Below are 15,688 nucleotides of genomic sequence, written 5' to 3' on the forward strand. Positions count from 1 at the left end.
TCATTCTGCTTCTTCATCGTTACCCCCGATCGTTCTCCGTGGACTGGGGTCTCCTATCTCTACTGGGATAACAGCCTCCGTGCCGTATGTTAATCGGAAGGGGTTTTCCCCGGTGGCTGTTTGGGGGGTCGTGCGGTACGACCATAAGACCGATCCGAGTTCGTCCGCCCATAGTCTTTTGGCTTCGTCGAGCCGTTTCTTGAGTCCTTTGACTATTATTTTGTTTGCGGATTCCACTTGTCCGTTCATTTGGGGGTGTTCGACTGAGCTAAAACGGTGGGATATGCATAGTCCTTTTAGGAATTCTCTAAATTTTTTGTCGGCGAATTGGGTTCCGTTGTCCGAGATGACGATCTCGAGGATCCCGAATCGGGTGACGACCTGTCGCCAGAGGAATTTTCGACATTGGGTTGCTGTGATAGAGGCTAGGGGCTCGGCCTCGATCCACTTAGTGCAGTAGTCTATGGCGACGATGAGATATCGGCGTTGGCCGTGTGCCGTGGGGAAAGGTCCAACGAGGTCGATCCCCTAGGTGCCGAATGGCTGTTCTGCCGATATGATGCTGAGTTGGTGTGGGGCAGCTTGGTGGATATTGGCGTGCCTTTGGCACTTGTTGCAAGTTTTTACTAGTTGTATGGAGTCTCGGATGACCGTGGGTCAGAAGTAGCCGGCCCGGATAATTTTTTGGGCAAGGGTTTTACCTCCGACGTGGTGGCCGCAACAACCTTCATGGATTTCACGGAGTATGTACTCCGTGTCTCCGGGCTCGACGCATTTGAGTAGGGGTTGCGAGAATCCGCGTTTGTATAGTTGTCCTGCGACGACTGTATAGTTGGCGGCTTCCCTTTTTGTCCGTTTTTCCTCTTTGGGGTCTTTGGGCAGTGTTTCTTTGAGGAGATATTGCAGGATGGGATAGGTCCATGATCCTTGGTGGGAGAGTGTCAGATAGGCGTTAGTCGTCGTGGATATGGACGGTGATTTGATGACTTCCTGAATTAGGGATTTGCTGCCGTGTCCTGGTTTAGTGCTGGCTAGTTTAGAGAGGAGGTCAGCCCTGGCATTACGTTCCCTGGGGACGTGCCGTATGGTTACCTGATTGAACTCTTCCTTTAATTTGTTAACTTTGGCAAGGTACTGTTGTAGTAGGGGATCTCGTGTTTGGTAGTCTCCGTTAATTTGGAAACTGACTACTTGTGAATCCGTGTTAATTTCCAGGACCTTTGCTCCGACTTCTTTGGCTAGGGCTAAGCCCGCCAGGAGGGCCTCGTATTCTGCTTGGTTATTTGAGACTGAGAATTTGTATCGGACTGACTGTTCAATCACGACTCCGTTTTGATTTTCGAGAATGACTCCGGCACCTCCAGAAGTGACGTTCGAGGAGCCGTCAACGTGTAGTTTCCAGGATTTGGGGGTGGAATTTCCCGGTGTCATTTCGGCGATAACGTCGGCCATGGCTTGTGCTTTGATCGTGTATTGGGGTTCGAACTTGATATCGAATTGGGATAGTTCGATGGACCATGCTAGCATTCTGCCCGCTAGGTCGGGTTTTTGTAGTAACTGTTTAACAGCTTGGTCGGTTCGAACTATCACTGGGTGGGCCTGGAAATATTGCCGTAGACGTCGGGAGGCCGTGAGGAGGGCGAAGGCTAGCTTTTCTAGGCGCGAGTAGCAGGTTTCCGTGTCTTGTAGGACTTTGCTTATGAAGTATATTGGTTTTCGTTCTTTCTTTTCGTTTTCGCGGATAAGTGCTGCCGCGAGTGCTTCTTCCGTTATGGAGAGGTACAAGTAGAGAGTCTCCTCTGTTTGGGGTTTGGCGAGGACTGGTGGTTCCGCTAGGACTTTCGTGAAATGTTGGAAAGCTTCTTCACATTCTGCATCCCATTTGAAGGGGGCTCATTTTTTCACCAGTTTGAAGAAGAGGATTGCTTTTCGAGCTGATGCTCCGAGAAAGCGAGATAGTGCTGTTAGTCGGTCGGTGAGCTTCTGGATGTCGTTTAAGTTTTTTGGACTTGTCATTTCGAGGACGGCGCGACATTTTTCTAGGTTGGCTTCAACTCCACGTTGTGTGATCATGAAGCCGAGGAACTTCCCTGCCTCTATTCCGAAAGCGCATTTTGTCGGGTTGAGTCGCATTTGGTGCTTTCGTAGTGTGTTCATTATGACCTTGAGGTCGCTGATGAGTTGATCGCCGGAGTCGGTCTTGGCGAGCATGTCGTCTATGTAGACTTCTAGTTTTGTTCCGGACAGGTCTCGAAATATTTTGTTAAGGAGCCTTTCGTAGGTGGCTCCGATGACTGTGTAGCAGTACGTTCCATCGGGGGTGATGAAAGCCATTTTTTCCTTGTCGGGTCGGTGCATAGGTATTTGGTTATAGCCAGAATATGCGTCCATGAAGCTGAGGTATCGGTGTTCGGATGCGGCATCCGCCAATCCGTCGATGTTTGGCAGGGGAACGGCGTCTTTTGGACAGACTTTGTTGAGGTCCGTGTAGTCGACGTACATTCGCCACTTCCCGGTGGACTTTTTTACCAGTACGACGTTTGCTAACCACATCGTGTAAGGTAGTTCTCGGATGAAGTTTGCTTCAAGTAGGGCTTGTACTTGTCTCTTGACCTCGGCCGCTTGGTCTGACGACATTTTACGTTTCCTTTGTGCCACGGGTTTGGCCTTGGGGTCTACGGCTAGTCGGTGGGGCATTAGGTCGGGGTCTATCCCCGGCATGTCGGCCGGCGTAAAAGCGAACAAATCTCTGTTTTGTTTCAAGAATTGGGAAAGGTCTTCTTTGAGGTTATATGGGAGGTTCTTGTTGATGAATGTGTATTCGTCCTTGGTTTGCCCTACTTGTAGTTTTTCCATGTCGCCTTCCGGTTCCGGCCTAGGTTGGCTCTTGTCGGGCGTCCAGGTCGGCGAGGAATATCCCAGCCGCATCGCGGGATATTTTCCGTAAAGCCAGGCTGGTGTTGTTGCATTCTGCCGCGACTTCCCGGTCTCCATGGATGGTTCCGATGGAGCCGTCCTCCATTATGAACTTCATAAGGAGGTATTTGGTAAAGATGATGGCCGAGAAGTCATTGATTGTTTTTCTCCCGAGGATGACGTTGTAAGCGGTGGAGTCTTTTAGGACCACGAATTCAGATAGAATTGTCATCCGTTGGTTGCCCGTTCCTATGGTGAGGGGGAGGGTGATGGAACCTTCTGGTTTGAGAAAGTTGTCCCTGAGTCCCCTGACGCCGTTGCGGTGTGTTTGAAGATTTTCGTTGCGGAGCCTGAGCTTGTTGAAGGCTCCTCAGAAAAGGATGTTGGAGTCTGCGCCGGTGTCCATCAGTATTCTCCGGACGAGTCCCCTTCCGATTCTTGCCGAGATGACGAAGGGGGCATCTTCAGCCGAGGTGCCGTGCTGGCAGTCCTCGGGTAGGAAAGTTATCGTTTTACCGATGGTGGTGGTTGGGGCTTTATCCTTGACGGCCAGGATTTTGAGGTCCTTTTTAAGTGTTGTTTTCGATTTACCTGATACGTCCTTGCCCGTGATAACGTTTACTATTATGGTTGGGTCATCTTCTGGGCTTTCTCTGAGGGTTTGTTTTTGCGTCCTCGGGTTGCGCCCTTCTTTTTCTGGTGACCTATCTCTTTCCACGCGCTTTGGTTCTCTGATGATTTTGGCGAACTCTGGGAGTTTGCCGTCCCTTATGGCTTGTTCGAGGGCGTCCTTAAGGTCAAAACAGTCTTGTGTTCTGTGCCCGTATCCTCGGTAGTAGTCGCAAAAAAAGGTTTTGTTGCCGCCCGTTCTTTCTTTTAGTTGTCGGGCTTTTGGGATGATACCTCTGTCCGTTATTTGGTAGTATATCTCGGTAATTGGAGCTGTTAGGGGCGTGTAATTAGAGAATTTGCAGATTCTTGGCGGTCGGCTTGTATTTGTCAATTTGGGGTGGTCCCTTTGATTTTCCCTGGGTGGTGGGTTATGTCGGGGCGCCGAGTTGCCCTGTTGTGTGTTGCCGTGTTGTCGTTTGTTGGTGGCGATGACCTGGCTGAATTCCTCGTCATTGATGTAATCTTTGGCGACGTTTTGGATCTCGTGCATGGTCCATACTGGTTTGGTGGTAAGGTGTTTGCGAAAATCTTCGTTCATGAGCCCGTTGGTTAGGCAGAGGCTTGCGACGGAATCCGTGAGTCCGTCGACTGTTAGGCATTCATCGTTGAAGCGGTCGAGGTACTTCCTTGTGGATTCTTCTTGTTTTTGCGTGACCCCTAATAGGCTGATGGGGTGTTTAGCTTTAGTGATTCTAGTCGTGAACTGGGCCATGAATTTTTGTGTTATGTCGTGGAAACCGGCTATGGATCCGTTTGGGAGGGCGTTGAACCATTTGATAGCCGGTCCGGCTAGGGTTACCGGGAAGGCCCAGCATTGGACTGCGTTGGCCGCTCCTTCTAGGTTCATCCTGGCCTCGAAGGCCGTTAGATGTTCTTGGGGATCCTTGGTTCCGTCGTACTTCATGTCAGTGGGTTTATCGAAACCTTTAGGGAGTCTTGCCCTTAAGATCCTTTCTGGGAAAGGTGTAGCTCCCATTATTGTGTGGTCGTTCCTTGTGTGTTTGGTATCTCGATGTCGTCGATCTTTGTCCGAGTCATCCTGTCGACTCAGATCTCGGGAAGTGCTGCGGTTGTGTCTTTTGCTGTATCGCCGTTCTGGCGATTTCTTTAGCCCGTGGTTGCGCGAGGTGCTACGACCGTCTCTCCTATTGTGTTGCCGAGTCGGCGATCCGCCATGGCGAGATTTTGGCCTGGAAGTTACATGGCTTCCGTGTTCGTTGTTGTGTCTTTCCTTGGTGACCAATTTGCCTTCAAGTTCCTGAACCCGGAGGCAGAGATCTTGGATGATTTGTGCCGCTTTGTCCCCCGTTTTCTCAGGGTGTCGCGGTTCCGTGATGATATGATCGTTTGCGTGGTGGATAGTACTTGCTATCCTTGCTTGGTTTGTGACCTCTTGATGTTCTGGGGTCGGATTCTTTGGTCGAGAGTCCTCCCGGCTTGAGGAGGCTTCTTCCAGTGCGTCCCCCGTTCTGGTTTTAGTCGGCGCAAGGTCCCCACAGACTGCGCCAATGTACAAGATGTCTCTGGTACGGGTTGAGAGGTGGATCGGAAATTTGCGGGTCGAGGCGGATGCCGGATCACTTGACTGGAGCAATGGAGGAGGTACTTGTAAAGACACTCCGACGCCCAAGTCAGAATGGATCTAAGAGGTAGAAGGTGTGAAGAATGAATGAATACCTGTAGGGACTTGGGTCCTTTATTTATAGGTGATGGGAGTTATCTTATCTTATCTTGTTTGATCAAGATAGGGAAGACGTTTGAATTCAAAAGTCGGTTAGGAGTTCTAGAAGGCCGGTTTCGGGCCTTCTAGAAGAGGGAGGCGGATCGAACCCGGGAACCGGGTTCGGGTTCGACCTTGGGTCTGGAATCCGTGGATCGGGTCCGTAACATTATTATTATTATTATTATTATTATTATTATTATTATTATTATTATTGTTATTATTATTATTATTATTATTATTATTATTATTATTATTGTTATTGTTATTGTATTATTATTATTATTATTGTTATTGTTATTGTTATTATTATTATTGTTATTATTATTATTATTATTATTATTATTATTATTGTTATTGTTATTGTTATTGTTATTGTTGGTATAATGTTGGATGATGATTTGGAGAGAGTTTTCTGTCATAGTCTGAATGCTATACAATTCTTATTGATTTTTTGTTTGAGTAATTTTTTTATTATTTTTGTAAAAACAAAAAAAATATCTAAATCATTTTATCAATAATTTGTGTTATATTTTATTTTGTTTATAATTATAAGATATTTTGATAAAAAATATATTGTGTGTTTATTCTGTTTGACACCGAATTCATATACATATTTTTACTACCCACATATCGTTTAATGAATATATATGTTTTATTAACTAAATATACAAAATATTAATAATATATTTTTTGTTGTAAAATAAAAATAAAGGCCAAATATAAATTTATATGTAATAAGTCCAAACACAAATAAACTATGTTAAAACTGTTGGCTCTTGAACGAATGATGGGAAAAGAGAACTGTTATTGAGGATCTGAAAAATCATCAAATTGATTCTTGAAGCAAGAAAGAGCAGTGAATAATCCAAAAAAAAATGAAAAAGAAAAGAAAGAAATAAAGTTGTGAGTTCTGAGTTCTGAGTCCCTATGGATGCCAATCATTCTAAACTTCAAAGGATAAAGTGAGATGCCAAAACTGTTCAGAAGCAAAAAGCTACTAGTCCCGCTCATCTAATTGGAGCTAAGTTTCTTTGATATTTTGGAGTCTATAGTATATTCTCTTCTTTTTATTTTGATTTTCAGTTGCTTGGGGACAAGCAACAATTTAAGTTTGGTGTTGTGATGAGCGGATAATTTATATGCTTTTTGGCATTGTTTTTAGTATGTTTTTAATATGTTTTAGTTAGTTTTTATTACATTTTTATTAGTTTTTAGTTAAAATTCACTTTTCTGGGCTTTACTATGAGTTTGTGTATTTTTTTGTGATTTCAGGTATTTTCTGGCTGAAATTGAGGGTCCTGAGCAAAAATCTGATTCAGAGGCTGAAAAGGACTGCAGATGCTGTTGGATTCTGACCTCCCTGCACTCGAAGTAGATTTTCTGGAGCTACAGAAGCCCAATTGGCACGCTCTCAACGGCGTTGGAAAGTAGACATCCTGGGCTTTCCAGCAATGTATAATAGTCCAAACTTTGCCCAAGATTTGATGGCCCAAACTGGCGTTACAAATCAGTTTCAGAATTCCCGGCGTTTAACGCCAGAACTGGCATAAGAATTGGAGTTAAACGCCTAAACTGGCATAAAAGTTGGCGTTTAACTCCAGAAAAAGTCTCTACACATAAAAGCTTCAATGCTCAGCCCAAGCACACACCAAGTGGACCCCGGAAGTGGATTTTTACGTCATTTACTCATTTCTGTATACCCTAGGCTACTAGTTCACTATTAATAGGATCTTTTGACATTGTATCTGTACCTTATGACACTTTACACGTTTCTCATTGTATTTTCTATAGCATGAGTCTCTAAACCCCATGGTTGGGGGTGAGGAGCTCTGCTGTGTCTTGATGGATTAATGCAATTACTACTGTTTTTCATTCTGTCACGCTTGTTTCTATTCTAAGATATCACTTGTTCTTCAACCTGATGAATGTGATGATCCGTGACACTCATCATCATTCTCGCCTATGAACGTGTGCCTGACAACCACCTCCGTTCTACTTTAGATTGAGTGAATATCTCTTGGATTCCTTAATCAGAATCTTCGTGGTATAAGCTAGAATTGATGGCGGCATTCAAGAGAATCCGGAAGGTCTAAACCTTGTCTGTGGTATTCTGAGTAGGATTCAAGGATGGAATGACTGTGACGAGTTTCAAACTCCTGAGGGCTGGGCGTTAGTGACAGACGCAAAAGAATCACTGGATTCTATTCCAACCCGATTGAGAACCGACAGATGATTAGCCGTGCTGTGACAGAGCGCGTTGAACATTTTCACTGAGAGGATGGGAGGTAGCCATTGACAACGGTGAAACCCTACATACAGCTTGCCATGGAAGGAGTCTTGCGTGCTTGAAGAAGAAGACAGTAGGAAAGCAGAGATTCAGAAGATAAAGCATCTCCAAAACCTCAACCTGTTCTCCATTACTGCAAAACAAGTACTTATTTCATGTTCTTTTACTTTTTACAATCAACCTCGATAATTATTGATATCCTGACTAAGAGTTACAAGATAACCATAGCTTGCTTCAAGCTGACAATCTCCGTGGGATCGACCCTTACTCACGTAAGGTATTACTTGGACGACCCAGTGCACTTGCTGGTTAGTTGTGCGGAATTGCAAAAGTGTGATTGCAATTTCGTGCACCAAGTTTTTGGTGCCGTTGCCGGGGATTGTTTGAGTTTGGACAACTGACGGCTTATCTTGTTGCTTAGATTAGGACTGTTTTATTTTTGTTGGTTTAGAGTCTTTTATTTGAGTCTAGTTTCATATTTTAAGTTTGGTGTCAATTGCATGTTCTTAGTCCTTTCTTGTTCTTTAAAAATTCTAAGTTTGGTGTCTTCTTTGTGTTTTCCTTTAAGATTTTCGAAAATTTGTGTTTGATTTTCTAAAAATTTTAAGTTTGGTGTCATTTTGTTGTTTTTCTCTTTCCTCTTTTCAAAAATCAAATCTTTTTCAAAGTAATTTTCAATCATATCTCTTCAATTGCTAATTTCAAATCTTTTTAATTAACTAATTGATTCAGTTTTCAATTTGCTTTGATCTTATTCTCTTTTAATTTTCGAAATTTTATTTTATTTTCCATTTATTTTATTTTAATTTTTTTCGGTCACCTTAAAAAAAAATTATTTTTACTTTGCTTGTGAATTCATATCATATTCCCTTTCTCCATCATGGACCTAAGTGGAATTGAGCAATCCAGAAGGACTCTGGGGTCATATGCTAACCCCATTACAGCTGCATATGGGAGTAGCATCTGTATACCTCCCATCAAAGCAAGCAGCTTTGAGCTAAATCCTCAACTCATTATCATGGTGCAGCAAAATTGTCAGTATTCCGGTCTTCCACAGGAAGAACCTACTGAGTTTCTAGCACAGTTCTTACAAATTACTGACACAGTACGTGATAAAGAGGTGGATCAGGATGTCTACAGACTATTACTGTTTCCATTTGCTGTAAAAGATCAAGCTAAGAGGTGGTTGAATAACCAACCTACAGCAAGCATAAAGACATGGAAACAGTTATCAGACAAATTCCTGAATCAATTTTACCCTCCAAAAAGGATGACACAGCTAAGGCTGGACATCCAAGGCTTTAAACAAGAGGATAATGAATCCCTTTATAATGCCTGGGAGAGGTATAGAGGTATGCTAAGAAAATGTCCCTCTGAAATGTTTTCAGAGTGGGTACAGTTAGACATCTTCTACTATGGGCTTACAGAAAAAGCTCAGATGTCTTTAGACCACTCAGCTGGTGGATCTATACACATGAGGAAGACAATTGAAGAGGCTCAAGAGCTTATAGATACTATTGCTAGAAATCAACATTTGTACTCTAGCAATGAGTTCTCTACAAAGGAGGAAGTTATGGCAGTAGCCACTGATCCTAATCCTCAAGAACAGATGGTTGAGCTTAATCAGCAATTACACCTGATGACAAAACAGTTAGCAGAGTTTAAAGAGATGCTCCAAGAAACTAAAATTGCTAACAAGAACATAGAATCCCAGTTGAATCAGGCAAAACAGCAGCTATCTAAACAGATAACGGAAGAATGCCAAGCAGTTCAACTGAGGAGTGGGAAGACATTGAATAACACTGCTCAAAGTAGCAAAAAGCCAAATAAGGAACAATTGACAGAGGATAACCAAACCACTGTCCAAAATCCCTCTGAGGACAGTAAGAGCCCAGAGAGGAATACTTTTGGCGTTCAAACGCCAGAAAAGGGGGGAAAACTGGCGTTAAACGCCCATTCCCTGCCCAGTTCTGGCGTTCAAACGCCAGAGAAGGGAGAAAAGTTGGCGTTAAACGCCCAATATTCACCCAATCCTGGCGTTCAAACGCCAATGGAGGATCAGACACCTGAGAGTGCTGATAATAACCCCTCTAAAAAGGCTTCTCCAACCACTTCTGTAAGGAATAAACATGCAGCAACTAAGGTTGAAGAATATAAAGCCAAGATGTCTTATCCTCAGAAACTTCGCCAAGCGGAGCAGGATAAGCAATTTGCCCGTTTTGCAGACTATCTAAGGACTCTTGAAATAAAGATTCCATTTGCAAAGGCACTTGAGCAAATACCTTCTTATGCTAAGTTCATGAAAGAGATCTTAAGTCATAAGAAGGATTGGAGAGAAACTGAAAAAGTATTTCTCACTGAAGAATGCAGTGCAGTCATTCTGAAAAGCTTACCAGAAAAGCTTCAAGATCCAGGAAGCTTTATGATACCATGCACATTAGAAGGTGCTTGCACCAAGACAGCCCTGTGTGACCTTGGAGCAAGTATCAATCTAATACCTGCATCCACTATCAGAAAGCTTGGGTTGACTGAAGAAGTCAAACCAACCCAGATATGCCTCCAACTTGCTGATGGCTCCATTAAATATCCATCAAGCATAATTGAGGACATGATTGTCAAAGTTGGGCCATTCGCCTTTCCAACTGACTTTGTAGTGCTGGAAATGGAGGAGCACAAGAGTGCAACTCTCATTCTAGGAAGACCTTTCCTAGCAACTGGACGAACTCTCATTGATGTACAAAAAGGAGAAGTAACCCTGAGAGTCAATGAGGATGAGTTCAAGTTGAATGCTGTAAAAGCTATGCAGCATCCAGACACACCAAATGACTGCATGGCTGCTGACATTATTGACTCTTTGGTGGAAGAGATCAATATGACTGAACGTCTAGAATCAGAGCTAGAGGACATCTTCAAAGATGTTCAGCCTGATTTGGAGGAATCAGAGAGAATAATAGAACCTCTGAAAATCCCTCAAGAAGAAGAGAAATCTCCCAAAACAGAGCTCAAACCATTACCACCATCCCTGAAATATGCATTTCTGGGAGAAGGTGATACCTTTCCTGTAATCATAAGCTCTGCTTTAAATCCACAGGAAGAGAAAGCACTGATTCAAGTGCTAAGGACACACAAGACAACTCTTGGGTGGTCCATAAGTGATCTTAAGGGCATTAGCCCAGCAAGATGCATGCACAAGATCCTATTGGAGGATAATGCCAAACCAGTGGTTCTACCACAAAGGCGGCTAAATCCAGCCATGAAGGAAGTGGTGCAGAAAGAGGTCACTAAATTACTAGAGGCTGGGATCATTTATCATATTTCTAATAGCCCCTGGGTGAGCCCTGTCCAAGTTGTCCCCAAGAAGGGAGGCATGACAGTAGTTCATAATGAAAAAAATGAACTGGTTCCTACAAGAACAGTCACAGGGTGGCGTATGTGTATTGACTACAGAAGGCTCAATACAGCCACCAGAAAGGATCATTTTCCTTTACCATTCATAGACCAAATGCTAGAAAGACTAGCTGGTCATGATTATTACTGCTTTTTGGATGGTTATTCGGGTTACAACCAAATTGCAGTAGATCCTCAAGACCAAGAGAAAACAGCATTTACTTGCCCTTCTGGCATGTTTGCCTACAGGAGAATGCCTTTTGGTCTGTGTAATGCTCCTGCAACCTTTCAGAGATGCATGTTATCCATCTTCTCTGATATGGTGGAGAAATTCCTGGAAGTCTTTATGGATGACTTCTCAGTATATGGAGACTCATTCAGCTCCTGTCTTAACCACCTAGCACTTGTCCTGAAAAGGTGCCAAGAGACTAACCTGGTTTTAAACTGGGAGAAATGTCACTTTATGGTGACTGAAGGAATTGTCCTTGGGCACAAAATTTCAAGTAGGGGAATAGAGGTGGATAAGGCAAAGGTAGAGGTAATTGAAAAATTACCACCACATGCCAATGTTAAGGCAATCAGAAGCTTTCTGGGACACGCAGGATTCTACAGAAGGTTTATAAAGGATTTTTCAAAAATTGCTAAACCTCTGAGCAACCTGCTAGCTGCCGACACACCATTTGTGTTTGACACACAGTGTCTGCAGGCATTTGAGACCCTGAAAGCCAAGCTGGTCACAGCACCAGTTATCTCTGCACCAGACTGGACATTGCCATTCGAACTAATGTGTGATGCCAGTGACCATGCCATTGGTGCAATATTGGGACAGAGGCATAACAAGTTTCTGCACGTCATTTATTATGCCAGCCGTGTTCTAAATGATGCACAGAAGAATTACACAACTACAGAAAAAGAGTTACTTGCAGTGGTCTATGCGATTGACAAGTTTAGATCCTATCTAGTGGGATCAAAGGTGATTGTGTACACTGACCATGCTGCTCTTAAGTACTTACTCACAAAGCAGGATTCAAAACCCAGGCTCATAAGATGGGTGTTGCTTCTGCAAGAGTTTGATATAGAAATAAGAGACAGAAAAGGGACAGAGAACCAAGTGGCTGATCATCTGTCCCGAATAGAACCAGTAGCTGGGGCGTCCCTCCCTTCTACTGAGATCTCTGAGACTTTCCCAGATGAGCAACTCTTTGCCATTAAGGAAGCTCCATGGTTTGCAGATATTGTAAATTACAAAGCTGTGAGGTTCATACCCCAGGAGTACAGCAGGGTGCAAAGAAAGAAATTAATTTCAGATGCCAAGTACTACCTATGGGATGAGCCATATCTCTTTAAGAGATGTGCAGACGGAATGATCCGAAGATGTGTATCCAGAGAGGAAGCACAAAGGATCCTATGGCACTGCCATGGATCACAGTATGGGGGACATTTTGGAAGTGAGCGAACAGCCACTAAGGTCCTCCAATGTGGCTTCTACTGGCCTACTCTCTATAGAGATGCCCGAGAGTTTGTGCGTAACTGTGACAGCTGCCAAAGAGATGGTAACTTACCTCACGGATACGCCATGCCTCAACAAGGGATCTTAGAGATTGAGTTGTTTGATGTATGGGGGATTGACTTCATGGGTCCGTTCCCACCATCATACTCAAACACTTACATTCTGGTGGCAGTGGACTATGTATCTAAGTGGGTAGAAGCAATTGCTACACCCACTAATGATACTAAGACCGTGCTGAAATTCCTCCAGAAACACATCTTCAGCAGATTTGGTGTTCCCGGAGTCATAATCAGTGATGGGGGTACTCATTTCTGCAATAAACAGCTGTACTCTGCTATGGTCCGATATGGAATTAGCCACAAAGTGGCAATCCCATATCATCCACAGACAAATGGGCAAGCTGAAGTCTCTAACAGAGAGTTAAAAAAAATCCTAGAACGGACTGTAATTGCCCGTAGAAAGGATTGGGCAAAGAGCTTGGATGATGCTCTGTGGGCATACAGAACAGCATTCAAGACTCCAATAGGAACCTCTCCATACCAACTTGTGTATGGCAAGGCCTGTCATCTGCCTGTGGAACTGGAACATAAAGCCTACTGGGCAACCAGATTCCTAAACCTGGATGCTAAGTTAGCTGGTGAAAAAAGATTGCTCCAGCTAAATGCGCTAGATGAATTTAGACTCAGTGCCTTTGAAAATGCTAAAATTTATAAGGAAAAGGCAAAGAAGTGGCATGACAAGAAGTTGTCATCCAGAGTCTTTGAGCCAGGACAAAAAGTTCTGCTCTTCAACTCTAGGCTCAGATTGTTCTCAGGAAAACTTAAATCCCGTTGGAGGGGTCCGTATGTGATTACAGGAGTATCACCATATGGATATATTGAGCTTCAGGATACTGATTCTGACAAGAAGTTCATTGTTAATGGACAGAGGATCAAGCATTATCTTGAAAGCAATTTTGAGCTGGAATGCTCAAAACTGAGGCTGGAATTATCCTCAGTGAAGGTCCAGCTAAAGACAATAAAGAAGCGCTTGCTGGGAGGCAACCCAGTCATTAGCAGGTTATATGTTTTGTTTCTATAAGGGCAACTATCAAAATTGAAGGAATTCACAGAGTTACAGAAGGATTCAGTGCAAAAAGCAGAGGAAAAGAGGTTGCTGGCAAAAAAATGCCAGTAAGGGGTACTTTGGGCGTTAAACGCCAGAATGGGCACCATTCTGGGCGTTTAACGCCAGGCGTGCAGCATCCTGGGCGTTTAGCAAAATGCCCAGTGACAAAGGGAATTCTGGCGTTTAACGCCAGCCAGGGTACCTGGCTGGGCGTTAAACGCCCACAAAGGCCAACAAATGGGCGTTAAACGCCAGAATGGATACCATTCTGGGCGTTTAACGCCAGAAAGGTGGGGGACAGAGATTTTGCTTTCTGATTAAAATTTTTCAAACTTTCCTTTTTTGATCCATACTTTTCTACATAAACACATTTCAAACTTTCATCATTCACTTTCAAATTTTCAAAAATTAAAATCATTCTTCAAATCTCTCTCAAATCCTTCCCAAATCTTCTTCAAAAACTGAAATTTTTCTCAAATTCTCTCCATATCTTCTCAAATCTCCTTCAAAATTTTCGAAATCTCTCCTCCCTTCCTTATAAATACACGTTCGGCCACCCCTTTCTCCCCACCATTCGAATTTGCTCTCCTCCTCTCTCTCCTCTCTCATTTCTTTTGCTTGAGGACAAGCAAACCTCTAAGTTTGGTGTGCTTTTCCGTGATCACTAAGCCAAGATTTATCAAGATCATGGCTCCTAAGGGAAAACAAACCAATTTAAGAGGCAAGAAAGAGAATAATCCAAAGAGTCTTTGGAATCAAGAGAAGTTCTTAACCAAAGAACATGAAGACCATTATCACAAAATAATGGGTCTGAAGTCAGTGATCTTGGAAGTCAAATTCGATCTAAAAGAAGATGAATATCCGGGGATCCAAGAGCAAATTCGAAACAGAGGATGGGAAGTTCTAACCAATCCTGAGATAAAGGTTGGAAGAAATATGGTTCAGGAATTCTACTCAAATCTGTGGCTGACAGATAAGCAGAGAATGACTGGAACTGCTTTCCATACTTACAGAACCATGGTCAGAGGGAAGGTTATCTACTTCCATCTGGACAAAATAAGAGAGGTCTTCAAATTGCCTCAACTGGAAGATGATCCTGAATCCTTTAATAGGAGAATGGTGAGAGCAGATAAGGGGTTGGATCAAGTTCTAGAGGACATTTGCCTCCCTGGAACTAAGTGGATAACCAATTCAAAAGGTGTCCCAAACCAACTCAAGAGGGGAGACCTCAAACCAATTGCAAGAGGCTGGCTAGACTTTATTGGGCGCTCCATATTGCCCACTAGCAACCGTTCTGAGGTCACTATCAAGAGAGCAGTGATGATTCACTGCATTATGCTTGGAAAAGAAGTGGAGGTTCATCATCTGATTGCTTGTGAGATCTACACAATTGCAAATAAGAATTCCACTGAAGCCAAACTGGCTTACCCAAGCTTGATCTCCTTGCTCTGTAAAGAGGCTGGGGTGAAGATAGGAGTAGATGAATTCATACCCATTGAACACCCAATCACCAAGAAGTCAATAGAAGGACAAATGCAAGACAACTCTATCAAAAAGAGGGCGCAGGAGTTCCTCCCTGAATTTCCTGAAATTGACTACTGGGCCAGCCTAGAAGCATCTATCACCAAGTTGCAAGAAACTATGGAGCAACTTAAGGAAGAACAGCAGAATCAGAACTGCATGTTCTGTAAATTGCTGAAGGAACAAGAGAAGCAGGGGCGTGAGCTTCAAGAGTTGAAACGCCAAAAGTTCTCCCCTCAAATTGAGGGAGCATCCACTTCTCAAAATCAAGGTTGTTGAGTCCTAACTCTGTGATAACCTCTATCATTAGGAGCTTATTAAAATATTTGTTTTCTATTACTACTAGTCTTATCTTATATCTATTTCTGAGTCTTGTTCTTAATTCATGATTAATAAAATTTAGAGTTCATGTCTTAAAGCTATGAATGTCCTATGAATCCATCACCTCTCTTAAATGAAAAGTGCTTTAATCACAAAAAAACAAGAAGTACAAGATTTCGAATTCATCTTTGAAACTAGTTGAATTAGTTTGATGTGGTGACAATACTTTTTATTTTCTGAATGA

General features: G+C 43.2%; 1 protein-coding gene across 1 annotated transcript; it reads right to left on the bottom strand.

The window, feature by feature from the left end:
• Positions 1-1,527, bottom strand: LOC140174343 (uncharacterized). The gene is made up of 2 exons (XM_072198784.1): positions 702-1,527; positions 1-263 (listed from the first exon to the last, which is right to left on the bottom strand). Exons 1-2 carry the CDS (start codon positions 1,525-1,527, stop codon positions 1-3), a joined length of 1,089 nt encoding a protein of 362 aa, XP_072054885.1.
• Between the last annotated feature and the right edge of the window lie 14,161 nt (positions 1,528-15,688).

The sequence above is a fragment of the Arachis hypogaea genome, chromosome 7 (assembly GCF_003086295.3).
Source record: "Arachis hypogaea cultivar Tifrunner chromosome 7, arahy.Tifrunner.gnm2.J5K5, whole genome shotgun sequence".
NCBI lineage: Eukaryota > Viridiplantae > Streptophyta > Magnoliopsida > Fabales > Fabaceae > Arachis > Arachis hypogaea.